The sequence below is a fragment of the Miniopterus natalensis genome, chromosome 15 (assembly GCF_054644295.1).
Source record: "Miniopterus natalensis isolate mMinNat1 chromosome 15, mMinNat1.hap1, whole genome shotgun sequence".
Lineage (NCBI taxonomy): Eukaryota > Metazoa > Chordata > Mammalia > Chiroptera > Miniopteridae > Miniopterus > Miniopterus natalensis.
Genome location: NC_142095.1, coordinates 5,008,791 through 5,034,234, shown reverse-complemented (window position 1 = coordinate 5,034,234; position 25,444 = coordinate 5,008,791). Strand labels below are relative to the sequence as shown.

The 25,444-nt window shown below is 48.3% G+C and overlaps 2 protein-coding genes across 2 annotated transcripts; one reads left to right on the top strand and one right to left on the bottom strand.

Annotated features, from left to right (window-relative positions):
- Window positions 1–21: 21 nt before the first annotated feature.
- On the bottom strand, window positions 22–13,562 carry LRRC2 (leucine rich repeat containing 2). The gene is made up of 8 exons (XM_087825084.1): window positions 13,536–13,562; window positions 8,735–9,049; window positions 6,696–6,852; window positions 6,254–6,390; window positions 4,661–4,806; window positions 2,602–2,757; window positions 1,355–1,491; window positions 22–655 (listed from the first exon to the last, which is right to left on the bottom strand). Exons 1-8 carry the CDS (start codon window positions 13,560–13,562, stop codon window positions 606–608), a joined length of 1,125 nt encoding a protein of 374 aa, XP_087681210.1. The 3' UTR covers window positions 22–605.
- An 8,429-nt stretch (window positions 13,563–21,991) lies between these two features.
- CRIPTO (cripto, EGF-CFC family member) lies at window positions 21,992–24,602 on the top strand. The gene is made up of 6 exons (XM_016202714.2): window positions 21,992–22,169; window positions 22,271–22,323; window positions 22,408–22,539; window positions 22,988–23,102; window positions 23,193–23,302; window positions 24,487–24,602. The coding sequence occupies exons 1-6, from the start codon at window positions 22,102–22,104 to the stop codon at window positions 24,600–24,602; spliced, it is 594 nt and encodes a 197-aa protein (XP_016058200.2). The 5' UTR covers window positions 21,992–22,101.
- Window positions 24,603–25,444: the final 842 nt, after the last annotated feature.

The following is a 25,444-nucleotide window of genomic DNA, read 5'->3' as shown; positions in this document are numbered from 1 at the left end:
CAGTCGGGGCCTGCAGGAGGCAGCCGATCAATGACTCTCTCATCATTGATGTTTCTATCTCTCTGCCTCTCCCTTCCTCTCTCTAAAATCACTAAAAATATACTAAAAAAAAACACATATGGAAATAGCAGTTTGTATAAACCCAAGGACAATTATTCTCAGTAAAAGAAATAATGCGTTAAAACTCCTTCGAAATCACAAAATAAAATAAACTCTCATGTGACCCGTCCAATAAAAATGCTCTTTTCACAATCCCTTTATCCCTCGATTCCTAAAAACAATACAATCAACTTCAAAATTTGGTCTAAGTTACAATTTTAAAAAATAATACATTTCTAAACTGTTAAGTGTGCAGTATTTAGAAACAAGTGTATGCAAATGAATCTTTAAATCTCAATATATAAACCCACTTATCAATTCCCCAGTCCACCGAGAGAGGTATTCATATATTTGAAATTTGAAAATCATTTTTCCGAACAATTATGACGGTGATTTCTGGACTTCGTGCTTAAACACGAGCCATGACACCTGTGTGACTTGACACACAGCACAAAGACTGACAGCTGCACAGACAGGGAGGTTCTGCGGGCTTCTGAGGGACAATATCAAAGCTGAAGGCTGAAGGACACTTTGGTGGTATAGCTGGGAACAGACTCTGTAACGAAAGGAAAACATATACTCAGCCTTCTCTATTTCATTAGGATGTGTAACTACATGATCAGAAGAACAAAGACTAATGCCTCTTTCCTGTTTACGCGCTCCTGTGCGGAAGGGGCTCTGAGCTCTCAGCCTTCTGGAACATTCCCAAAGCTCCGCTGGGAAAACAGGCCCCACCCTTCCCTGTGACCTCCGAGCTCCTCTGTGTAATCACCACCCGAAAGGAAACCGAAACTAAATAAACTGACTTACTCATCTGCTCTCTTGTGTTTTTCCTTTTGTGATTTTGATGTAGGCAAACCTTGATTTGTGTAAGAGATGACTTTTTCTAATGTAGAATTTAAAAGGATTTTGAAATGGAATCTTGTCCCACTAACTAGGATACCCCTGTCGATGTCATTTAGTTAAAAACTCATGTACAATTAGTAATGCAACCCTCACGTTTTAAGCTTATGTTTCTCTGTCAAATAGTTGAGGGTGTATCAGGCATTCCAAGTGCACAGGGCAAATGGAATATTTTAAGGAAACGTATCTTTTTTTCTTTTTTTTTTGGTAAATGGGAAAATAATTTACAAAGTAAACTGCCCCTAACTAATTAACTTTTTGTCAGTTTGACTTATGTGGATAAATGTGTCGCATGAGCGAATGGAATTCATTTTTATATTCATTTTAAATATTTTAAATATGAGTAGCCTACCTCTTTCTTTTAGATCTTCGATATAGGCTTTCATAAATTCTTTATCAAAGTGTTGACGGTCTTGTTCACTTTCCATCATTTCGTCACCATCTTGACACTGGGTATTATCAATAGGATTGTCCATAAGGTTTACAAATCTGTTCAAGAAAGCATGGACAATATCACATTTTCCCCCATGCATTTTGAACTGCCAAATTCCTCCCCCGGGAAGCCAACTTTTGTGGTCCTAAATCCCAAGTTCTCGCTTATTCTTGAAAGTCACAGTTGACCACATAAAATTAGCATGGCCAGGGAGTTCCGCCCGGCCGATCCACCAGGAGTATGGGCTCGGTCCGAAGGCCGAGACTGTTGGCAGGCCCGGCGGGGAATGGGAGCTGCTCGGCCCGGGCGGCGGGCGGCGGGCAGGAGGCCCAGAGGCCCAGGGGCGGCACAGCGCTGGCCCTCAGTCAGCTCCCTAAAACTGCAAGTTTCTTTCTGTATGTGATTTTGCTCCCAATTAGTGATATCCACTCTTAAACAAGGCGGCTTAGTTAAAAAGGGCTCAGATAAAATTCCCATAAAAGAGGTGTTTCTGAGATGGACCACTGCTACAAAACAAATAGAGAAGTTCCAGGAGAGAAACTAAAACGGCATCTAGTCTTCTGTCTTCACAATTTTTAAAAGATTTTTTTGTGTGTTTTTTTTAAATACATGTATATATTTAAATATATCTTTATTGATTTCAGAGAGAGGAAAGGAGAGGGAGAGAGAGAGATAGAAACATCAATGATGAGAGAGTCATTGATCGAGCCCGCAACCCGGGCATGTGCCCTGGCAGGGAATCGAACCCCGATCGCCTGGATCCCAGGTCGATGCTCAACCGCTGAGCGACACACGGCCGGGCTAAAAGATGTTTTGATGTGAAGATGATATAATTATTTCAACTCAAAGTAGGAAATCCCTCAAAGAATCTTTGGTTACAATTGTAGGCCCTGCTGTCTTGTATTAGCATCATTCTAATTGGTTTTAGAAGAGTTTTATATAGTATATATTTATGGCATATCCACACATATCTGTCATATTTTAGCATATATATTTCCCAGTTTACTTTCCTTTTCATTGTATTTAATGTCTAAACATAGAGAAAGCAGAGCAGTTTTAATTCTTAAGTGGATAAGGACCATCTGATCCGGTCCCAGGCTCCTGCCGCTCCCAGCTCCCTACCCTGTGCCTGAGCCTGTCTCTGCTACGATCCCAGATCTACTCACTTTAACGGTGTGGACGAGTCACAGAGGGCCGTCGGGAGCTCCACCAGATGGTCCCCGCTGACCACTAACAAGGCGAGCTTCTTCAGGTTAAGCAGCGCATAAGGCAGATAGGTCAGCTTGTTCTTATACAGGAGAAACGTCTGCAGCTCCTCCAGCCTAAGAGGACAGAAAAGGGATCAGGACACAAGGACTTGGCTTCATAGCAAAGAAAACCAAAGTGGGTTGCAAATAAATCCCAATCTAGTTTATTTTTTTTTTAATAGGTTTTTATTGATTTTTAGAGAGAGGAAAGGGGGGGAGGGAGAGAGAGAAACATCAATGCGAGAGAAACAACATAGATTGGCTGCCTCCTACACGTTCCCTGCTGTGGACAGAGCCCGAAACCTGGGCATGTGCTCTGACCAAGAATCGAACCGGTGACCTCCCGGCGCATAGGTCGATGCTGACGCTCAACCACTGAGCCACACCAGTCGGTAGTTTATTTTTTATATGTGACCCTTATGAGAAAAACTAACTTTAAACATTAAATAAAGTCATACCAAGTGACACAATTTGTTTATTCTTAATTTTTTACTGGTTTAATTGCCAATTGAAGACACAGATACAGCCGCAGCATAAGCCAATTGCACAATATGCAGTAGGCCGTGGGGGCCTAGAAAAATCAACATTTCCTTCCAATATGAGTGTCTATCAGCTATGCTGCACACCTGAAACTAATACAAAATAGTGTTGAATGCAAAACTGTAATCAAAAAACTTTTTTTGAGAAAGCAAAATATCCCTCCAGTGTCTGCCTCATTCCAAGGGTGAACAGAGCATGAGCAGTCATACTAGAGTCGGAGTGAAAATAAACAAATTTTGGCAAATGCTTCCTTTTGTGTATCTTGGAAGCACAGTTATTCCTCTCTCATCATATTTGCTAACTTTAAAACAGGAAGAAACCTGCAGAGAAAAGGAAATGAGCCAATTATGCTCCAAATGCGTTTTACTGTTTTCCATTTGATTCTGACTCGGTGACTTCCCTCTCCAGTTTTTTTTCATTCATTCATTTGCAAAATCGTGATTGATCCCATAAATATTTCACAAAGTTCCCCTAGTGTTCCAAACTTAAACAGTTCCGCTTGAGTCTCACAAACGGAAAATGCATCGATATTCATCAGATGTACCAGGAGCAGAAAACAGAAACAGGAGACGGCCTTCAGGATGAGGCCACTTCTGGCATCTGTGTCCCGACAGCTTACTTATACTTTATAAAGAAGGCCGTGGATTCCGGGAGGCCAGGGATTTTGTTTCATTCACCACTGTAAACCCAGCCCAGTCTCCGAGCCTGCCATACGGGAGCCTAATAATATTGGTGGAGTGAGTGAGTGAGTGAGTGAGTGAGTGAGTGAGTGAGTGAGTGAGTGAGTGAATGAATGAAGTTACATGATTCAGTGTAACAATTATTTTTAAACATGAAATAGCTACAAGGATATAACTTGAAAGCCCTACTGAGCATCCTGATTTTGTTTAAAAGATAATGTATGATAAATCAATCAATGAAACTAATAAAAATTATCCTCACTGATATTCTAAACATAGAGTGATATGTTTCCATCCCATATAATAACATGGGATAAAAGTAATAATTTTACTTTTCTAAAGGAAAGGAAAGTTAATGATGTCATTCTATTGGGGACCGAGGTAAACTGAAGTTCACCAAGACGATGAAGATTTGTTCAAATGCACATATACAGGTTGGGCAAAAGTAGGTTTCCAGTTGTTCATATGGGAAATAAATACATTAATTAATTAATAATATAAGAATAAACTGTATCTTGAGTACTCACAATTGTAAACATACTTTTGCCCAGCCCTGTATATATACATGTACATGTATGAAGTAGACTAGAAATTGTCTTATTATATAAAGAACCAAACTCATTTCCTGGAAACAATGAACTCTGGAGAATTCAGTGACTTCAAAGAGCATTCCCGTGTTGTGCAAGTTTGAAATGTTAGCTGCGTTAGGATGTCAGTAACTAATTCATGTACCTGGCCCTCAGCAAGCAAGTAGCTACCTGTCTATGTCCTGGGGCAGGTCATTCAGGCTATTGTTGCTGATGTCCAACCACTGCAAATTAGACATCCTCAGGACACAGATGGGGACGCTGGAAAACTTGTTTGCCGAGATATCAACGAATGTAACTTGCTTCAAATTACTTAGCTAGAAAGGAACAAAATATTCTGATTACTTTTGTAAGAGAGTGAATTTAGTTCGACCAGCAATTTCTTGATTGACCTCTCTCCCCAAAGGCGTTCCTGTGAATATACGCAAAAGAGATGAGACAGTACATACCGGGGACCGCCGTGCACACGCCAGGGCCCCAAGGCAGCGAGCGCGCAGGGGCTGCCCTTGGGGAGCTGGGGATTTCGTCAACAAGCAATGCGACTTTATACAGTAAACGGGCAAGACAGGCCTCTTAGGAGTCACGGAAACAGCCTAAAACTGAATTGGCGAAATGCACATTTATAATGGGTGAATTTGATGGTACACAAATTATATCTCAATAAAAGGGGGGGAAGTACAAGAAGGAAGGGAAAGACCAGCCTGGGGGCTGTTGTCCCGTCCGGATGACAGACAACATGGGCTTGGCCCAGGGTGCTGGTGGGAAGGTGCTGGGCAGTGGTCAGATACCGAACACGTTCCGGAGGGTCTGCCCCATGGGACTGGCCTGCCATGGGACCACGGGAGCAAGAAGGTCAGAGGGGCTTGGCTTGCTTCCAGCCTGAAGGTCTGAGGGATGACTGAGCCATTTGCTAAACTGGGGAGGTCTGGGGACTGACACTGTGCAGGGAGTCATGACCCTTGGCGGTGTCCCCTCACCTGGACCATTGTCAGGCATTTCCTGGGGCGAGATGGATGCTGGTAGTAGAAGCAGCCACTTCCCCCCACATAGAAGTTTTCAGGAAAGGAGATTAGCACCCCCTCTAAGACTGTCGTCGGTGGGCAGGGCCTTGTCACGCCTCAGCAGCAACACCACTTTTAGCCTGTTCACTACCTGCAGGATCGTCAGGTCCTCATCTCTCTTCAGCACAAGACGCTCGTTAAGTTTATTTGGCAATTAAAACCGTTCACTTTAATCTGCTCCATTTTATCGGAAAAACGATTTAAAATCATTTCTCCAATGAGTACAGACCAAAAGAAGTGGATATTTTTAAATTAATAGTCGTCTTAAATCCTATCTGTAGGATTACCTCAGTTACCTACAAGTTTTGTTCAGTATCTAAATTTTTTAAATTATACCCCCTTTATTTATTTCCAACTGTCTCTATTTTATTTCACGATTGTGGATAAATAAATTGGAGTCTGCATCACAGCCAACAGGCACCGTATATTAAATAGGCACTGAATACAAATATCTTATATGAAAACAGGATTTTTTGCCTAGTTTTCCTTTGATGGTATTTCTGAACTTGAATTCAGGTGCTGGCCTAGTGTAAGAGCATTTTAAAGACCTTGTAATAGCTGGTTGGAGAGCGACTGAAATGTCAGGAAAGTGTGACATGTAGAGATGGATTTCATCTTTTAAAGCTCCTCTCCCATTACAAACCATGCCATGTCATAAACCCGATAAAAGTACATCACAGTGCAAAAATGTTTACTTTCTTACTTCAAAGGGGAGCTCGGTTAATTCTAGATTTCCAGAACAATCCAGCTTCTCCAGATTTTCACAGTCTCCCAGTTCTGGAGGAATGCTCTTCAGATGGTTAAAACTCACATTGAGTTCTTTCAGGTTCTTCAAACAGCCTGTCACCAGGCCAAAAAAAAAAAAAATCACAGTGACTGAGAGGAAATGAAAGCTCCTGACCACAGCACTGCTCGCTCGTGAGCCTTCTAGCTTGCAAGCATCTGGCAAACGCCTGTACATGCTAAGTTATGCAGGTGAGATCGCGGCATCACCGCCCCCAGGGGACACTGTGGACAAGCAGCTCTGGGAACACGGGAAACCCCGCAGCCTGGGGCAGGAGGAGTGGGGAGCAGGTCTCACAGCAGCATCGCCTGCCCACCGGCTGCCCGCTAACCTGAGGCCTGGGCTCCGCCAGGAGACATACCAATTTCAGCCGGGAGATGGGAGAGCTGGTTTTTTGGCAGATCCAGGATTCTCATCGCTTGGAAGAGCTCGATATAGGTAGGAATGGTTTCAATCAGGGTGTTGTTTATGTGCCATTCTTTCAGGTGCGTCTGCCCCTTCAAGGACTCCGGGAGCTCCTGGGAGAGGTGGGTGGCAGAGTCAGCACCGGGTCCTCCGCGTGGCGAGGGGGCGGGCGTGAGAGCGTCAGGTGGCACTGCCAGCTCTCCGGCGAGGTTATCATTAATCTCACAGTAAGAGATCAGCCCGATTTTCAAACTGCTATGACTTCACGATACTATTCAAATCAAATGCCTGGTCAACACAAGCAGGCTCACACCCACAGCCACGACGTGTCTTATTTATTTACAACGTGCCAGTTTAACATCTAAAATTATAATCTGTCCATGCACCAGATTGTTAAATTTAGGCCGCATTTCCCTTCCTCTGTAGTTGCTTTTTAAAATACTTGATAAACATCTAATATTTACTGGGCCAGATTTCTAAATGTTTTTATGAATCTACAGGAGGGACAGAGTGACAGAAAGACAGTGAGGATTCCAGACCAGGCTCCACAGTTGTCCAGGGGGCCACCTCCCTGGGCCTTCACCCCGGAAGTGACCGAGAGGAACACGAGGGGGTCTCCAAGGTGTCCCCACACTCAGGTGTTCTGGGACAAAACTGGAGCGGTGTTGAGAAGCGCTTAAACACTTGAGGGTGGCTATCTGTCCAGTTGAAGAAATTCAGTTCGCCCAGTGTTACCTCTACAAGTGAGGTGAGCTCAGCGCTGAATGGATGGAGCAAAGATGAAGACGTGTCCCCTGACCATGGGGTGCCACCAGCAAACTGTAGCAGGTGTGCAGCAGGGAGGCGGGGTGAGGTTAGTGGGGTGGAAGTGGTAGTCAGGAAATCCACGGTGACCCCTTTCCTTGTCACTTGGTACTTGTAATGTGCTTTGTGATCATTGCTCTTGGATCCACGGGTTAAGCTTTTAACTTACAAAATTCTTTTCACCCTAAATATGATTCCACATTAGTCCCATAAGCTAGGCAGAGTGAGCATTATTCAGGCCCATTTGAGAGAGGAAAACCAAAAGCCACAGACATTTAAATGAGTCACTTAGGCTAAGGACCAGCTACGTAGCTGCAGGAACTAGTATAAAATGAAAGTGCAGGCCCCTGGCTAAAAATTATTAAGAATTTTCAAGAGGGTGACAGCAGAGCCTTCAACCAAGCACGGGGCCCTTCTAAGCACAGCGCCCAGCCCTGGCAACACCATCTTGGGCCCTCCTGATCTGCACCCAACCCACGTGAGACCAGATGGTGTCCCCCTGCTGCTGAGCCAACATGAAGAGCTGGCTCATCGGGGAGCTGACCCAGGGTCACAGAGATGGAGGGCTCCCCCAGAGAACCCTGTCCCACCGAAACGGACAATAGTCTGAGTCCGCTCCGACCAGGGGCCCGCAGGTCACGGGCAAGCCTTCCAAGCAAAGGAGCAGGGTGCGGGGAGTGGGAGCAGGAAGCGCGTGCAAGCACCCGAGGAAGGAAAGAGGGGACATCTGTGCCCTGGCCTCAGAATCTCAGAGGAACACGGCTAACGTGTCTGCAGAAATTTCTCTACTGCTGCTCACACTGTGACAAGCCCGCAAAGTCGCCACCCACCGGGGCATTAGGTGAAAGGCTCCGTTTGTTTAAAAATTTAAAAAGGCAGAGAGTTACTGTAAAGGTCTGGGGGAAGGCAGCAGCTTTGTGCATTTTAAAGGCTGTGCCATCCTGAGGAGTGCCCCTGGGGCCCAGGGGCTCCCAGCCTGGAAGGATCCAAGTGCTCCCCTCCCCTGCCCTTTCCGGGGTGGCGCTTTCGTGAAGGAGCCAGGAGAGCCCGGTTCAGAGCAGGCCCTCTGAGGGCGAGGGCGCTCACCTGGCCAAGGCCAAGGCCAAGGCCCCGAGCTCAGTGTAACCGAGGACTCAGCGCAGAGCGCACTGAGCCTCCGCTGGCCGCAGAGACCCCAACGGACCGACTCACCTTCCAGTGCTCCCCCGAAAGTTCAAACACGAAAGCGCTGCTCCCTTTGCCCCTGTCCTTGGAAGGCGAGCCCTGCCGCAGGAGGGAGTTCCTCTCGAGCCTGTCCAGGAGCCTCTCGGTGGTGTCCACGAAGCCATTCCTGCAGTAGGCCGCCTGGGGGACGCCCTTCCTGCGGCACTCGGCCGCGAAGTTCCACTCCTCCTTGATCCTGCAACGCCCGAGGCCGCCCTCACTGTCCCGCAGCGCCCGCAGCGCCCGCAGCCTGGGCCTGGGCCCGTGGTGTCCCTCCCGGTGCCCTGGGGTCTCCCCGCCCCTCTGCTCCGAAAGGGGTGGGTAACCCAGAGGAAACTTAAAACCTCCGAGTTGTGAATTACTAGCAACTTGACTTCAGAGGAGTTGAGTTAGATGGAATTCCTGGCTGAAATTTCTCCCCAAATTACCTGCACATTGAATTAATTACATTTCCTTGGCTTAGCAGGTGGTGCCAATGCAAGTTTTTTCAAAATGCAAGGCCACGGGAATTTGCTGATGTTTCAAGAGCATTTGGCTAGAACCACACAGGTAGTCCCGGTTTATAAATCACCTGACTTGAGAATGTCACCCCTCAGCCACCTTGGGGAGTCTCTCCTGCGGGCGCACCTGCTGTTCGTAAACTCCAGGCCCAGCCGGACACTGGAGCTGGCTCGGGACTCTTCAGCTCCCCCTGCACGGCGCCTGGGGGGGTCCTTCCAGCTGTGGGTGTCATTTTATAGGAACCGAAGGATCATGCTGGGCAACAGCACCAAGGTTCTGAAGTTCAGTAAGCCCGTGTCACTGACAGGGAGACATCCCAGGAGAAGGACAGCCCCCTCCGCAACACAGCCGTGTCCTGCCCGGGCCCCTACTGGCTAAAGAAGCTACAAGCGAGTACAGAAAACTTACTTTTCCAACGCACTTTTCTCGAGCCGTTCGGCCTCCTTCTTCTGCCAGGCTTTGTGCTTCTTGACACGCGTTTCCCACAAGCCTCTGACGACAGAAATGTCGAATACGACCACTTTATGTCCCATTTTGGGAGCATAAAATTACCTATTTAAAAAAATACATATACATGTCAGCATCACCCACACACAGAAGACAGTCTTACCGTGAATTTTACAACGAAACATGAATGAGCCCAGCCAGGCGTGGCTCAGCGGTTGAGCGTCCACCTGGGATCCAGGCGATCGGGGTTCGATTCCCGGTCAGGGCACATGCCCGGGTTACGGGCTCCATCCCCAATGACTCTCTCATCATTGATGTTTCTATCTCTCTCTCTCCCTCTCCTTTCCTCTCTCTGAAATCAATAAAGATATATTTAAAAAAAAGAAAAAAAAAGAAACATGAATGAGTCGTCTTACGTAACGAAGAACTGCCTTGCTGGTTCAAGGATGGCAGCTTGCTAGTGTTCCTAGGTCTCTGTGTAAAAGTCCAAGTGCAACACGCACCCTGGAGCCATCTCCTCTGGGACATTACACTTGTCTCAGCTGAATTGTGGGTTCCTAGAGCTCCCTGGGCAGTCCTCAAGCTCCATGTTCCCACATCCTATTGAATTTAGTAGCACCTAAATCTTCCCAGTAGGTTGTAACATGCTCAAGGGTAAGTTTAATGAGTTAATCAGAAAACACACACACACACCTGGTTGTCTAAGGCTACACGCCAGCCACCACTGAGTAACAAAAGCAAACACTGTGCAAAGCCCCGCTGAGCGCTTTCCCACCTGGGGCTGAGCGCACAGCCAGGGCACATGTTCCGTGAGGTTCCCTGCAACATGAACCCTCATAAGCTGCTGGTCTCTGTTTATGCTGTTTTCCAAGCGCAAGGAAAGTCAGACTCAGGCACTTCTTAGCTCTCACATCTTAGTGAGACTTAGCACAGTGCCTGCCACATAGTAGGCCCTCCATAAATATTTGTTGACTGCATAAGTAAATGAAAAGTGAATAAAAGATTTACATCTAAATTGCTTCATTCTCAGGCCACTCAATGAGCTTTCTCTCGTCTTTTTATATTCTCAGCTTTTTATATTCCCAACTCATCTTTGCTGTTTGTTTTAACTAATTATTTGTTCACTGTGAAAAAAAATGATCAAGACATAAAACTGCATTTCAACTTATCCCACTAAGCTATAGTTATCTCCCTTATCTAAGTAAAATAACTTTCTAGAGATTGTTTTAAACTTCCCCTACCTACAGCATCAAAATCTGATTTGCACAAACACACGGAGTGTTGGTTGGCAAATAGTAGGACTCAGATTCTGTTGAGTTTCTTTCATTTTCTGAGGCCAGTAAATCCTTGAGAAGTAACCAGATCTGCACACTAACTGCCCCTGCCTTAAAAAATCATTGCTCATTAATTTGCAGAAATGCAATTCAAGTTTGCATCTTAGAGGAAGAGTCTCTCCTTGATGTCTTTCTGTTCTATTTTTAAATAGTTATAAATCACTATTAGTCTCAGTATTTTGGTGGGAAAGAGTATATCTTGTCTGTCATCTGACGTGTTCACCATTTTCCATGTTCTGCAAAGCAGAGAAGGAGGTTCTGTTTCAATTAAGGGGGTTTGACTGTGCCAGGATTTATGTCAGGGCCCACTTGCCACCTGCTGGAGACATTCTCAGGACAAGAGCAACTGAACCAAGTGAGACAGGCCCAGCAGGCTGGTGAGCAGAGGGGCAGGGAAGAGGGGACCTGCAGCAGTCGGTTTCGCTGCCTGCCCCAGGGACACCCAGATGCCTGTGTGTCCTCGCCTCCCAGTCATCTCAAGGTGGGCAGCTGGCTGGAGGCCAGGTGGCTTGCTAAGTAACCAACTGCCTGGGGCCTGGCAGTTGTCAGCAGCAGAGTGTCCAACATGCAGATGGCAGCCACCATGCCCTGAGGATGCTCCAGCAGCCCTATGGAGAAGCAACTGAGGCCTCCCGCCAACAGCCATGTGAGCAGAAGCCGTCTTAAAAGCAGATCCTGCAGCCCCAGTGGACATGACTTCAGATGACCATAGCCCTGGCCAACATCTTCGCTGTAACTTCATGAGACCCTGAGCCAGAACCATTCAGTTAAGCCACTCCAGATTTCCGACTTCAATCCACCCCGGTTGCCCGAATCCCCATGTGGAGACTAACTCCATATTTCTCTGGAGGTCAGTCCCTTGTGCTTTCTGTGTCCTCACTCTGTCCGCCCTCTATGTGGACATTCTCCTGCACACATCCAATTCATCATTAAGTCTTCATGGTCATGCGATTCTCACCACCAGTTAGGGTCACATCTGGCCTCAGTTGTGCAAAAATCACAGCTGGTCTCCTGACTTCCCACTCAGCCACATCCAATCCATTTGTCACACCCTAGTGACAGTCGTTTTCCAAGGAGAACCAGAGCATGCTGCCACCTGGCTCAAGTCCTCCAGAGACTTCCCTTTGGAATGAGAGGGAGACCCCAGCTCCCCACAGGGCCCAATAAGTACCTGGCATAATGTGCCCTGGGCCAGCCCCTCTCACTCACCCCAACTGCTCTCCTCAAGTGCTTGTCCCCCCAGCTTCCTACCTCCTCAGACTGTTCACGTGCTCCCTCTATCTGGATGCAGCCACTTGAGAGGCCCCAGACGTGGGCTCAGAGCCTGGACCCCTCAAGTTAATCCCCTCACCCCTTCACCCCCAACACTGAGCAGCCACCCAGTAACAATGGCTGGAGGGCTGCAGGCGCCGGGCTCCTGCCCCTGAACCTCCACACAGGAACCCTGTGCACTGAGCCAGTTTACTGGGTGTGTGTTTCCGTTCCTTGATTCCTGGGAACCCTACACACCTGACATTACGGGCACTCACTAAATGCAGAAAGATGACTGTCCCTGCCTCCGCGTTCCCAATCTAGAGGGGAGAACAGATGCTGAAAGGGATGCATTTTAACACAGCAGCGTGTGGATTCAGCACCAGAGGCTGCCCAAGCTGCTGTGGGAGCCAGAAGAAGAGGGATGCCCTCAAGTGGGGGGGGGGGTCCCGCAGGGACCTTGAGGAAGGGGAAATACTTTTCCACACTCCCTCCCCACCCCAAGCATATCAGAATCACTTTACAGAACCATCTGTGTTCCCGAGCCAGAGGGCACGACTGGAAAAACGTGTCCCCTGGCACCAGAACACATGTCTCCTCTCAGATGTCATATGCCAGGGTTCCAGGCAGGAGGGGGACTGTCTGGTCACCTTGTCCTCTCCTTTCTTGCCAAATGATAAACTGGCCTTGGCCTGTGTGGCTCAGTTGGCTGGGTGTCGTCCTGTGCACTGAAAGGTCGCTGGTTTGATTCCCAGTCAGGGCACATGCCCCGGTGCAGGCTCCATTCCTGGTAGGGGGCATGTGGGAGGCGGCTGGTCGATGTTTCTATCGGAAAATGTCTGATGTTTTAAAAAAGGAAATCAAGGCGGACATTGTTGCCAATTAAATATAAGATAAAAATGAGAGGGACATGAGCGTCTGAGGGTCTCTCTCCCCGGGCACGGTTAGCAGAGGTTGTTTGGGAGAACAGCCAACCCCTGAGGCATGGGAGAGGGTTCGGTCCAGCGGGAGAGCCTCAGCTGGGCTGCTTACAAAGGCGACAGTTCTCCTCTGGGCGTCCAATCACTTTTTTTTCTTTTCATAGGCTTCTTATTGATTTTGAGGGCGGGAGAAGGAGAGGGAGAGGCCCTGAGAAAGAGAAACATCCAGGGCTGGCTCCTGCACGCCCCCTGCTGGGGATGGGGCGGGAACCCCCAGCATGTGCCCTGACCCGGAATCTACTGGGACCCTTTGGTGCACGGGGCGCACTCACCCACCTGGGCCACACTGGCCAGGGCTCCCATCGCCTTTTCGCCCTCACCCCCAGCCAGGGCAAGAGACAGATGCCGGGCAGATGCCAGGCATCCCTTCAGGGCACCGAAGAAGACACAAAGTTGATTTCTCGCCCCTGAACAGCACGTGGGACCACAAAGGTTGCAGCTGGGCCTTGGGCACCAGGGCAGGGCTGGGAGTACCCACTAACCAAGGAGCGGGAGCCGTGGGGACCCTGCCACGCAGCAGCCCGGTCTCCTTCCCCCAGCCCCGCCCCAGCCCCAGCCCCAGCCCCATCCAGTTCCAGTCCTGGCCCTAAAATGCAGGTTACTGCGGAATCCTGCCCAATGTGTCCCGCTGCGGGTGCCCGCCGGGTCCTGCCCTGGCGCGGCGGGAAAGACATGAACAAGGAGCGCACTGTCCCCACGCTCCCGGCAGGTGCCCCCCGCCCGTCCCGCAATCCGCCCCCCGCCCCCCGCCCCGGGTTCCCGAGCAGCCGCCCGCTCGCGCCCCGGGCCCCTCCACCCGGCCACCTACCCGCGGGCGCGCCGCAGCCCGAGCCCCTGGCCGCCGCGCCGCGCCGGAGCCGGACGCGCTCCAAGTGCCCAGCCGCGGCCTGTGCGCTCACGGGCTATATTTGTAAGCTGAAAACAGATCTGCAGGACATGTGCTGATCAACGACCTGCTATCTATTCTATGTGACTCAGCCCGGCAGGACACAAAACAGACCTCGCCGGGGAGGGCTTGGCACCGCGCAAACGGCGGCCCGGCCCGCGCGAGCCCGCAGCCCGGATTATCCGCGCCCCCCCGCGGGTGGCGGGGCCTTTGGACGCTGGAAACCCGGGAGTGTGCTGCCTGAAGGGGGCCGGGAAAGGGAAAGGGAAAGGGCCCCGGGAAAGGGAAAGGGCCCCGGCTCCGCGCTCCGGCTGGGAGCCGCCGGAAAGCAGAAGAAAGCCAGGGACCCAGGGCGCGTAAAATGTTTTTTCAATATTCAAAGCAACAGGTGTGCAAGGTCTTGATTTTATTCTTACAGGGTGTTTTTCTTTCCTTTTTAATTTCTTACAACGTACATGAGTTTAGGTTCTCTTTAGAGATTTTACTACCTGGGAAAATAGTATTTGTTCATAGCCAACATCCTGACAATTTGATAATTAGTTAATCATCCGGAATCTAGCGCCCTGGGCCCAATCCACACACCCGCCCCGCAACAGGCCTCACACCTGTGCCCTAACCACAAGCACACCTTTGTCTAATATAGGCACAGTACGTCTAATTATAAAATGGTTTGATTTTGAGAGGACTATTTTCTTTGTAGAATATTTTTTATTTGTTGACATTTATAATTGTTGACACTTATAATTAAATCATCATTTTATATTGTACACTAAGTTGGTGGGGTGCAAAAAAAACACCTGTGTGACTATATTAAATCAGACCTCTAAAGTGTTGGGTGTGCTTCTTACTACTTAGAATAGAATTTTTATATTGTTTTTCTCTTTTGATAAATAACGTAAGTTACCTACTTAGTAGTTAATGTTTGGTTTGGTTTTTGTTTGTTTGGGGTTTTTTTGTTTTTGTTTTTGTGGTATTATGAACCAAAGAATATAAATGGAAAAAGCAGTTTCGGTTCAGATAGATATTACTTAAATACTATTTCAATTTATGAGCACTAAATATTTAAAAGCTTAATCATACTTAAATGGAAAAATATTTTTCCCCACAAATTCATTCAAAATTCCAACTGCAGTGGGATGTTTTGATGATGCTGGTGTGGGAGAAGCGGCTATGGCATAGCCCAGGCTCCTTCCACTGTAATGTGCACCAAATAGGACTGAGAAATTTAGCAAATATAAAAATGCTTTCGGGTACATTTCAATTTCAGGTAAACTATGGAACTTGGTAAATAAATTTTATAGGCTGAACTGGATCACCCCAAAATTTATATCTTGAAGTCTTAACCTGCAATAGTACCTCAGAAGTAACTCTTGGAGACAGGGCCTTTAAAGGGGTAATTAAGATAAATGAAGTCATATGGGTGGACCCTAATGCAATATGACTAGTATTCTTGTAAGAAGAGATTAGGACAGAGTGTGACACACAGAGGAAAGACCCTGTGAGAACACAACAAGGAGGTGGCTGCCTGCAAGAGGCCTCAGAAGAAACCAAACCTGCAGACAACTTCATCTTGGACTTCTAGCCTTCAGAGCTGTGAGAAAAGGAATCTGTTGTTTAAGCCCCTTGGCCTATGGTATTTGTTATGGTGGCCCTAGCAAACTAATAGAATAGGCAAATTTCATAAGGTCAGTTAGATACATGTTCAATATAAATATCTGTAACCACAACAATTGAAGTGAAAGATACCATTTCCTTAAACATTAAAAGGAAACAAATATTAACTAAACTGTGCAAACCTCTATATAGAAAACTATAAAAATTATTGAAAGAAATTAAACAACACCTGAACAAATCTTCATGGACTGGAAGACCCAATATGACACAGATGTTCATTCCAACTCCCCTCTGAAGAGTCAATGCACTCTAATCAAAATCCCAACAGAATTTTTTGGAAATTTAGAAACGTATTTAAAAGTTCTATGGAAATGTAAAAGATCAAGTATAGACAAGATAATCTTTAATATAAAGAACAAAGGAAGAGTACTTGCTATGCCAAATATCAAGGACTATTATAAAGTTACAGTAATGACGACAGGATGGTATTGGCACAAGTAGACAAACCAAACGGAAAAAACATAAAAAACAAGCTCACAAACACACAATCATTGATTCCTGATGAAAATGGTATTGTAGAGCAGTAATATAAGAATGGTTTTTTTTCAATAAATGGTGCTGAATAGGGCCTGAAGTCAATAATATTGTAATAACTATGTAAGGTGACAGATAGCTACTAGACTTATTGTGATAACTTTGTTAGGTATATAAATGTTGACTCACTATGCTGTACACTTGAAGCTAATATTGTATATCAACTGTAATTAAAAATAAATTAAAATAAATAAGTGGTGCTGAACCTTCGTATAGATTCAATGCGGTGGAATACTATACAGCAATGAACATGAGCAAACCTCTACAAACATCATGAATGATTCTCATCAACATAAAGTCAAGCAAAAAGAAGTAGACTTTTATAAAGTTTCAAAACCACAAAAAAATCAATCTATGGGATTTGAAATCAGAAACGTGGTTAGCTTTGGGGAAGAGGGAAGGGGTGGTCATTGTGAAGAGGCATGGGGTGGATTTCTGGAATTCTAGTAATAAGCTTCTTGACCTGAGTAGTGGTTCCATGGTACTCGCTTCTGAATAACTTACTAATTGTAACCCCTTACTATCTGTACACTTTTATGAATGCACGATATACTGCCATAAAAAAGTTTTAAAGTATTCGTATTCATTTTATATCGTTGTGAAACAAATTCTCACAAACTCAGTTGTCATCATTTATTATCTCAGAATCCCCGTAGGTCAGGAGTCCAGTCTGGCTCAGCTGCGTTTCCAGAGTAGGGCACACTTCAAAGTGCCCGGGATCATCTGCGTCCTGGAAGTCTTCTCACTAGAGCACTTGAACTCATTTCTGACACAGGTTAGGTTTTGCACTCCGCCTTCCTCCGCTTGCATTTAATCCATTTCAAAACCCTTAAGAGCTGTGAAGAATGCCTGGATGTTAACAAATACAAAATCCACTTAGGAAGCGCTTTAAGTGAGATTCTCCGGGCCTTGTGAACGCACGCAGGACCCCCACTTGCCCTCCTAAGTCTCACTCCTGGGAGTCTGTCTGCCCATCCATCTGTCTGCTGGGGCCACTGGCCTTGGAATCAGGGAGTGACTGCCTTCTCCCAATTAGCAGCTTTTTGATAACACTAAAATGGCACTTGGCGTAGATTACTGGGCTTATCTTAACTGGGGAGACAGGGAGAGGGAGTGGGAGCTGCCTTGGAAAGCTGTCTCCTCACTGCACTCAGCGCAGAGTAGCTGGTGAGCAAATATCTGTTGAATTTGGTTGGAAGGAGCAAAATTTTGGTGAGAAAGAATCCTAAACCATATCCATGCCTGAAAGTCTCAATCAGACTTCCCTTACCCTGCCATGATTTCCAGCGAGTGCCTCACGGTTATCTTGTCTTAGATATTCCCCTGGTAAACTCCCCTGAACAAGCTGCCCCAAATTCTGCATTGCTTGGACTTCTTGGGATTTGTTTCCCTTCCCTTTTTTGTTGTGTTTCCCGGCTCAGGATGGGAAAGAGGGTTGCTTTCCTGCGGTGCTTCTCAAAGTCCTTGCCCTGGCCTCACACCACCCCCTTGTAGAAACTAAGGCTGAGACCTGACATTTCCGTCAGATGGACTAAGACTTAAGAAGAGGAAGCCAGCGCGGGCAGGCCCTGCACTGGAGGCTGGGAAAGCTGAGGTTGCCAGGACCCTGGTCTCTGGACCACCGAGTCTGGGGGACCCAGGACAGGGGGCAGGGTTGGTGAAAGACAAGAAGACAAGCCGCTTGCCCTGGTACCAGGATGGGGCCGCAGGTCCTCTCAGTCGGAAACCAGGGAAGGGAGGAGGGTATCCGGATGGGCTTCCCAGAGCAAACGGCCTCTGGGCTGAGTCTCCAAAAAGAATCCAGTTCAAGTTCCCTCTAAGAGCTGCCTGCCAAGTCACGGAAAAAGAAATACAGTTGACCCTTGAACAACACGGGTTAGGGGCGCTGACCCCCAGAGCAGTTGAAAACCCACATATAATTTGTGCCTCCCCCAAAACTTAACTATTAATAGCCAACTATTGACCGGAAGCATTACCAATAGCAAAAACAGTCCATTAACACATATTTTGTATGTGATACCTATTATATACTCTATTCTTACCATAAAATAAGTTAGAGAAGAGAAAATGTTATAAGAAAATCGTAAGGAAGAGAAAACACATTACATTATTTATTGAGAAAAATCCACATATAAGTGGACCCTCTCAGTTCCAGCGCACGTTGTTGCAGGGCCGACAGTCCAAGCATCCCATAAAATACAGGAAACCAGGCAAATCCAAACAACAAAGATATTCTATTTTCAGACACGGAATTAGCAAAAATTAAGAGACGGTACAGCCAGCTGGTAAGGATATGGGGGGGCGGGGGAAGGAGACCAGTGCAGCCTTCTTGGAAAGTTAATTTGGAAATGTTCGCCTTTTAGCCAAGCAATTTACCAGGCGGATATACATACTCTCAAGCATCCGCTAGGATGCCTGTTCACGGGAGTTCATCACAAAATGCGGAAACACGCCGTGTCCATTCATGACTGAGTAATTCATGTGTCTATAGAGGAACTCATATAACACACACACACACACACACACACACACACGGAGCCCCCTCCTAAGCCCTTCTCTTCCTTCCTACCCAGTTTATAGAACAGTTGAGCTTTTAAGTGACTGGCGTGAGCCTGTCTTCCCCACTGAGACTGCAAATTTGCGAGAGCAAGAATCCATTCCTCTAAACCCCACAGCGATTAGTGGCAAATGCAGGCTAGGCTTCCAGTTGCTGGTTAAGTTCATTGGCGAGAACAGAAAGCCATTAACTTGCTAATGAATGGGCGAGGCCTTGTCGCCGGCTGTGGGGCGCTGCGCTGGGTGGGACCAGAGGCCCTGCGGTCCTCAGCTGGAGGGACTTCCCAGCCCGGCCGCCTGAATGTTCCAGGAGCGCTGACAGGTAAGACACTGTGCGACCCTAGGAGCTCTACGATAAAAGTATCCTTTACCTGAAAGCCTTGTCATTGCGCTGAAGAAGTGGCTGTCCTTTCGGTTACCTCTTTAGTTGGGGTTGAAGTCCATATGTTCTTGACCAAGCTCACACCTACCCCACCTCCCACTGTGTCTCCTTCCTTGAATTTTAGACAGACACTGGGAGTCTGTCTTCCGGCGATGATGTTTTTTGGTTTGACTCTTCTCGGTTGGCTGGATGGTTTTAAGTCAAATGCTTATTTGTGTGATTTTAAACACACAATTCTGTCTCTCCTGCCCCAGCTTTTAATACACAGTAACAGCTTGAGGGTGACACGGAAATGTCCCAAGGCCAAGAAAATCTGTTTTTCACTTTCAGTCCTAAGTGCCCTCCACTAGGGGTGAGGCGGGCTGCCGGGGACTGGGGACCCCCCCCATTCCAGTGTGTCCTACCCCCAAGCCTGGTGCTCCGTGGGTCTCAGACACACAGAACTCACTGGCTGAAGGCTGGGCAGCCTCTGTCAGTTCCATCGGTGACCCAGCAGAGGTGTCCAGTGGCCATTCTACGGTCATCCGTCAAGTCCCCCACTCAGAGGCAGAAGCAAGTGTTTGCAGTTACCCCAATTACAGCCACTGATTACTGGCCTTTCTCCCCCACTACACAGTGGGGTCACGTCTCAGAACCGTGTCCCGAGAGCCCATAGCAACATGGCACGTGCATTAAATACCTGTTTAATGAACAGCCTGTGGGTCCCCAGCCCCACAGCAACTCCCTGGCCACCCAAACACCACAGCCCTCCTATCCGGAAACTGACCGGGCTCTGTCTACGCTGCACACGCTTCACTTTCTCCGCCTCTGCAGGTCTTTTCAGGGAGTTCCTGTCCTCAGACAATAGACGTGGTGCGGCAGGAAGGCTGGCAGCCCTGGGTTGTGGACTGAGCTCACCCAGCGCCAGACTCAGGGTCTCAGTTCTTTCCTCTGAAAATGGGGAGGCCTCTGCCAGGGGTCCTAGTTCAAATTCGAAAAGGTCCTCAACAGCCCCTTCGGAGTAGGAGGTGCCAATGCTGCCTGCCCGGCCTCCGTGGAGAAGACACTCAAACCCACGGACGGACTGGGTCGTCTCATCTCTAAAGCGAGACCACTCGTGGCCATGCTATTCCCACTTGGGTGTTGAGGTCTGAGCGCTCCACCAAGCACTTTCTTGGTTCCTGTGAGCCTCCTGGCAGCCCCTGGGGTTGGGTGGGTCACCTCCTCTGTGCCGCCCTCCCCCACATCCGGCCTCCAGCCCCCGGGCCAAGTCCCCCGGCCCCCAGGAATGTCTGCATGCCACCAGGAGCTGAAAGGCCACACGGGGAGTGGCCTGCGGCTGCGGAGCTGAAAATGCTGCCAGCTAGGAGTAAATGGGCGCATCCGCCCACGGTTCGCATAGGGCCCTACCCCCAATAAAAATAATCTTACGTTTAACTCTCCGGAGATGCAGGTGGAAGAGCTAATAGCGGCCCTTTTCAGCACTGGTGGACCCAGCACGGTCACACGGGTGGACACTGACACTGAAATGGCCTCAGTGCAGCGGATCCCTTCTGTCGCGTGCAAATCCTATGAACCTGGGTGAAAAGAGAACTTTCAGAAAAGCTTCCCGCTTGTGTAGCTGGCAATGTTAGGTAAACGCCAGGCTTTGACTTTAGGAATTAGAATTAAATTATATTTAGGAGCTACCCATGACTTTGGGCGTGTTTAGTAACGAATTAAACACTCTGGGGCACTGTGTTCGGTTGAGTGGATGCACCCCGCCAGCTGTGGTGTGACCCCCAAATAAACGCCTTGAGGGTAACACGGGATGCCTCTGAATTTGGGGTTAACGCTGGTGTCATGAGGGCTGGGGTGAGGGAATGGAAGGGGCCGCACTGCGGGGGCCCTGGGAGACTGAAAAATCCCGGTGAAACCCCGTGGCCAGGCTGAAATGGCCTCCCAGGCTGGACTGCCATCTTTCTAGAACTTTTCCCTGAGGCAGGCCTGGCACCCTGACTGCAGACCCCAAGGGGCTGCCAGCAGCCTGCCCGGGAGGCCCAGCGCCAGGCCTTAAACTCAGTTACCTGAGGTGGGGAACCCCTCCGGGACCCTTCCTGACTCTGAACCTCCAGCTCCTTTGCCAGCCTCCTGGCCTTTCGCCCGCCCCCCCCCCCCCAGTGAACTCGCCACCAGCCCACCTGAGTCTGTCCCCGGCAGAGCACCAGGCTCAACGCACCTTTCTTGGAAAAACAAAAATGAAAGCAAATTTCAAGAATTAAAACTTAGCAATAAAATATCAAACACCTTGCGAGCCCATACGTGGTGTTTAGAATTTCCTGACCAAACAATTACTGCCCACCACTCCCCGACCTGGAATCGCCAACTGGATAGTGTCATTGATTTGCCTTTTTTTTTTCCCCCCCAAAAAAATAAATCTGATATTTTTAACCCAAAACTAATGACGGACATTAGGCCTGGTTAACCACCGTTTTACAAGGCTCTGCCTTTTCCACTCTTTGTTGGGGGGGAGCTTTACCGCCTCTCACCTCCACCCCGGGAGAGCTTAAGCGCTGTGCCCGGCGGGGGTCCCCGTTGCCCGCCCCCGGAGGAGAGGAGGGGAATCCCGGGAAGGCTGAGTCCCTGGCTAAGGATTGGGACCCAAGGTTGTGATGAGCGCCACCCCCACTCCACCCCCATCCTGGTTTCCCCAGACATCCTGGCTCCTGCTTCTCCTGAGACCTGGGAAACGAACATTTCTCATCTGGGGTATTTTTCTTTTTAAATTCCCATTTTCATGTCAATAAATCAGTGTTTTCCTTTGGGGGTTTTGCAACGACTGAATTAAAGCCATGCTAACATTGCCCCCTGCATTGTTAGGAGCCATGGGCGGCTGGAAGACGGAGTGCCTCTCTTCCAGGTATGACCGCGTCTTGTCCTTGTGATGGGAAGCCCCAGGTGGTGGCCTGAAAGGTTTCATCTGCTTTGTTTTGCTAACAGCGTCTGATTTCCTATTCCTAGGGTGATTTTGATCTTGGCCATTTCCAAAGCATTTGAACTGGAATTAGTGGCTGGTAAGAGACTTTTGGTTCTTTTGATTACTAGCAATTTTTACGTGGCCCGAAACACAGACTCCATGAGTTGATTTTGTCATTAAGGGTTGGGCCATGAACTTGCACGTCCGTGGCAGGGAGACCTGGCCCTCAGAGACGACAGCCCTTGGTCCCAGGAGGAGCCTACAATTCGTCATCGGCCTTTCCAGCTTGTGCCACCCATGAGAATCCAGGACAGTAAGACCCACCTGCCTTAGATCTACACTGTGGGTGATGTCCCTCTCCTGGCCCTTCCTGTGTTTCCTATCTTTAGATCCCCTTTCACCTGGAGAGAGTGGGAACCTGCTTCTGGAATCGGGCAGATGGTTGGACAGGGTTTCATGATGGGGGCGAGAAAGGCTTTAGGTACCTCACGCCCCTGGAGTTTCCTTCAACCTGATTCCACTTGGTGCTGGGGACTCCAGGAACCTCCACTGGCCTTTGCATGGAAAAGATTTCTCTGCTCAAAGACACAAGTAGCAGAAGGAACGCTAAAGCCCCCAAAGTCTTATTCTGTGAGGTGGGCAGTGTTTAGACATCTGCCCACACTTTGGGGAGATGACATCCTTGGCACTCTACTAGCCTTTGCTGACAGGAGCTCAGCTCTCCAACCCCTCCACCCTCTCAGCCGCCTCTTACCTCTCAGGTAAGGAGCTCAACAAAACCTGCTGCCTGAATGGGGGAACCTGCATGCTGGGGTCCTTTTGTGCCTGCCCTCCCTCCTTCTACGGACGCAACTGTGAGCACGACAAGCGCAGAGAGTAAGCCACTAAAAGGGGGCGCGAGGGAGAGGAGAGGGAAGGAGAAGTGGGGCTTGAAATACATATGTGTCGCCGGATCCACTCACTCAGGAACTGCGGGTCTGTGCCCCACGGCACCTGGCTGCCCCGGAGGTGTTCCATGTGCAAATGCTGGCACGGCCGGCTGCGCTGCTTCCCTCAGACGTTCCTACCAGGTTGCGGTAAGTGGCATTGCCCTCTCGGTTGGTGGGTAGTTGCCTGTGGGCACTTAGCCAAAGGGGTCTCTTGTTTTACCTTGTGGCTTGCTAGAGACTGGCAGCCAGAGTTCCGCTTGGAAAAGCATCAAGGACTCCAGATGGGATGGTCACCTTGGCATCCGTGATATTTTCACCCTCGATGTCGCGACCCATGCTGCCTTTCGGGTGGAGACTTATTCCAAGTCTCTGACACTTTATAGCAAGTGAATGTCTGTTGAGGAAAAGAAACGAGAAAAGGCTTGGCCTCTTAAAACACCGAAAGGTGCTTTCTGGTGTCCTTTCCTTCGGGTGGGGAGACCCAGACAATCTCTAGGGGGACAGCTCAGTTAGTAGCCACCCCAGCAGTGGGGTGGGGGCCCCCAGCTCCAATTAATGCCCTTAAATTATACCACAGGCCTGACCCCACTCTCACTCCTTAGGGACTTGTGGGTCATAACGGGTCCCTATACAGGCCCTCCTAGTGATTAGTCTCAGAGCCTTTTCACCCTGTTGATTTTTATTGATTTGAGGGAAACAATGACAAGAAAGGCTGGGACCTAAAGGGGGACAAAAGGAGAGGGTTCTCTCCCCACCCCGACCTGAGCCAGGTTTGTAGGTCCACCCAAGTTCAGAGGCCTCTCGTAGTTCCATCCCTGCAGATGTTAGAAAGTGAAATGCAGGTAAAAGCAGTTGCCTCATTGAGTACAAGATGGGACCCACACCCAGGTGGGGACTGTGTCTTCCCCATTTGTATCCTGGGTGTCAGGCCCAGGACAGGCATTTGGTAAGTGTGGGTGGGGACTGTAGTTTCTTCCTGCAACTTAGGCCCAAAACATGCTGTGTCCTTAATCATCGGAGGCTAACCTAGTTCTGCTGCATCCCTGGAATTGATTGAAGGTGTCGCTGGCTGGGGTAGGTGACCAGGTGTGAGAAAGCCCAAGTCCAGGGAAGAGCAAGTTCACAGTCGGCCTGTGGCAGCTTTTGTTGAAAGACCTTTTTCAGCAGTCTAAATTCGTGTAGTCAGTACTGTTGATCTCATAAGCACCCTGTACTCATCAAATGCTGGGCCCCAACTGATTTTTGGCTCGTGTAAATACGCCACGTGTGTGGGCAGCGGGACCTACTGCCGGAGGGATTTCCTTTAATGACCGAGCGTCCCTACTTTCCAGATGGCCATGTGATGGATGAGCACCTTGCGGCTTCCAGGGCTCCAGACTTAACACCATCTGCGTGCACTGTTCTCACGTTGGCTGCCACCTGCCTCGCTATACAGAGTCCATATTAATCCACATCTACATCTACGCGCAACGTTGGTCGTGCAAATGTCATGGCCTTTAAAGGCTGTCCCTCCACCATCCTGGGAGCTGATCATTTGTGAGTTGCCTTGAAGTAGTGAACAGATTTCCATAAGGGTCCCTAGCATTCCTGCAGTACAGGCATCTCTCAAAGATATTGCAGGTTTGGCTCCAGACCACCGCAGTAAAGCTAATATCGCAATAAAGCGAGTCCCATGAAATCTTTGGTTTCCCAGTGCATATAAAGTTGTTTACACTATACTGTAGTCTGTTACATGCGCAGTGGCATTACGTCTAAAACAATGCACATACCTTAATTAAAAATATTTTGCTTCTAAAAAATTGTAACCATCATTTTGAGCCTTTGGCGAGTCGTAATCTTTTTGTGGGTGGAGGGTCTTACCTTCGTTTTTTGTTTTTGGTGTTTTCTTTAAAAAAAAAAAAAATGCAATATCTGTGAAGTGCAATAAAGCAAAGCGCAATATGTTAGATTTGCCTGAACCAACTACTTACCTCTACCCTGCCCTCCGTAAAAAAACTACTTAAAAAAAAAGAAAAACCTGAGTCATCTCTACATTGTGCCAAAGTGCTATGTGTCTTGATACATGGAACTCTACCAAGAGCTTCTTAATATTTTCCTTTAAACAAATAAATCCTATCTTCAGGTTATTAAAAGCTAATCTAATGTGTAGAGTTGATCACAATCAGTTAAGACAGCGTCTGGAAATGGAATGGAAGCCTCTGCGAGGGGAGCAAACGAGCGGGGATGGGCAGGTGTTAGAGACGAAGGACCGGGTGCGGACGCTGGAGGAAGGAAGGGCGCCGGGGGCCA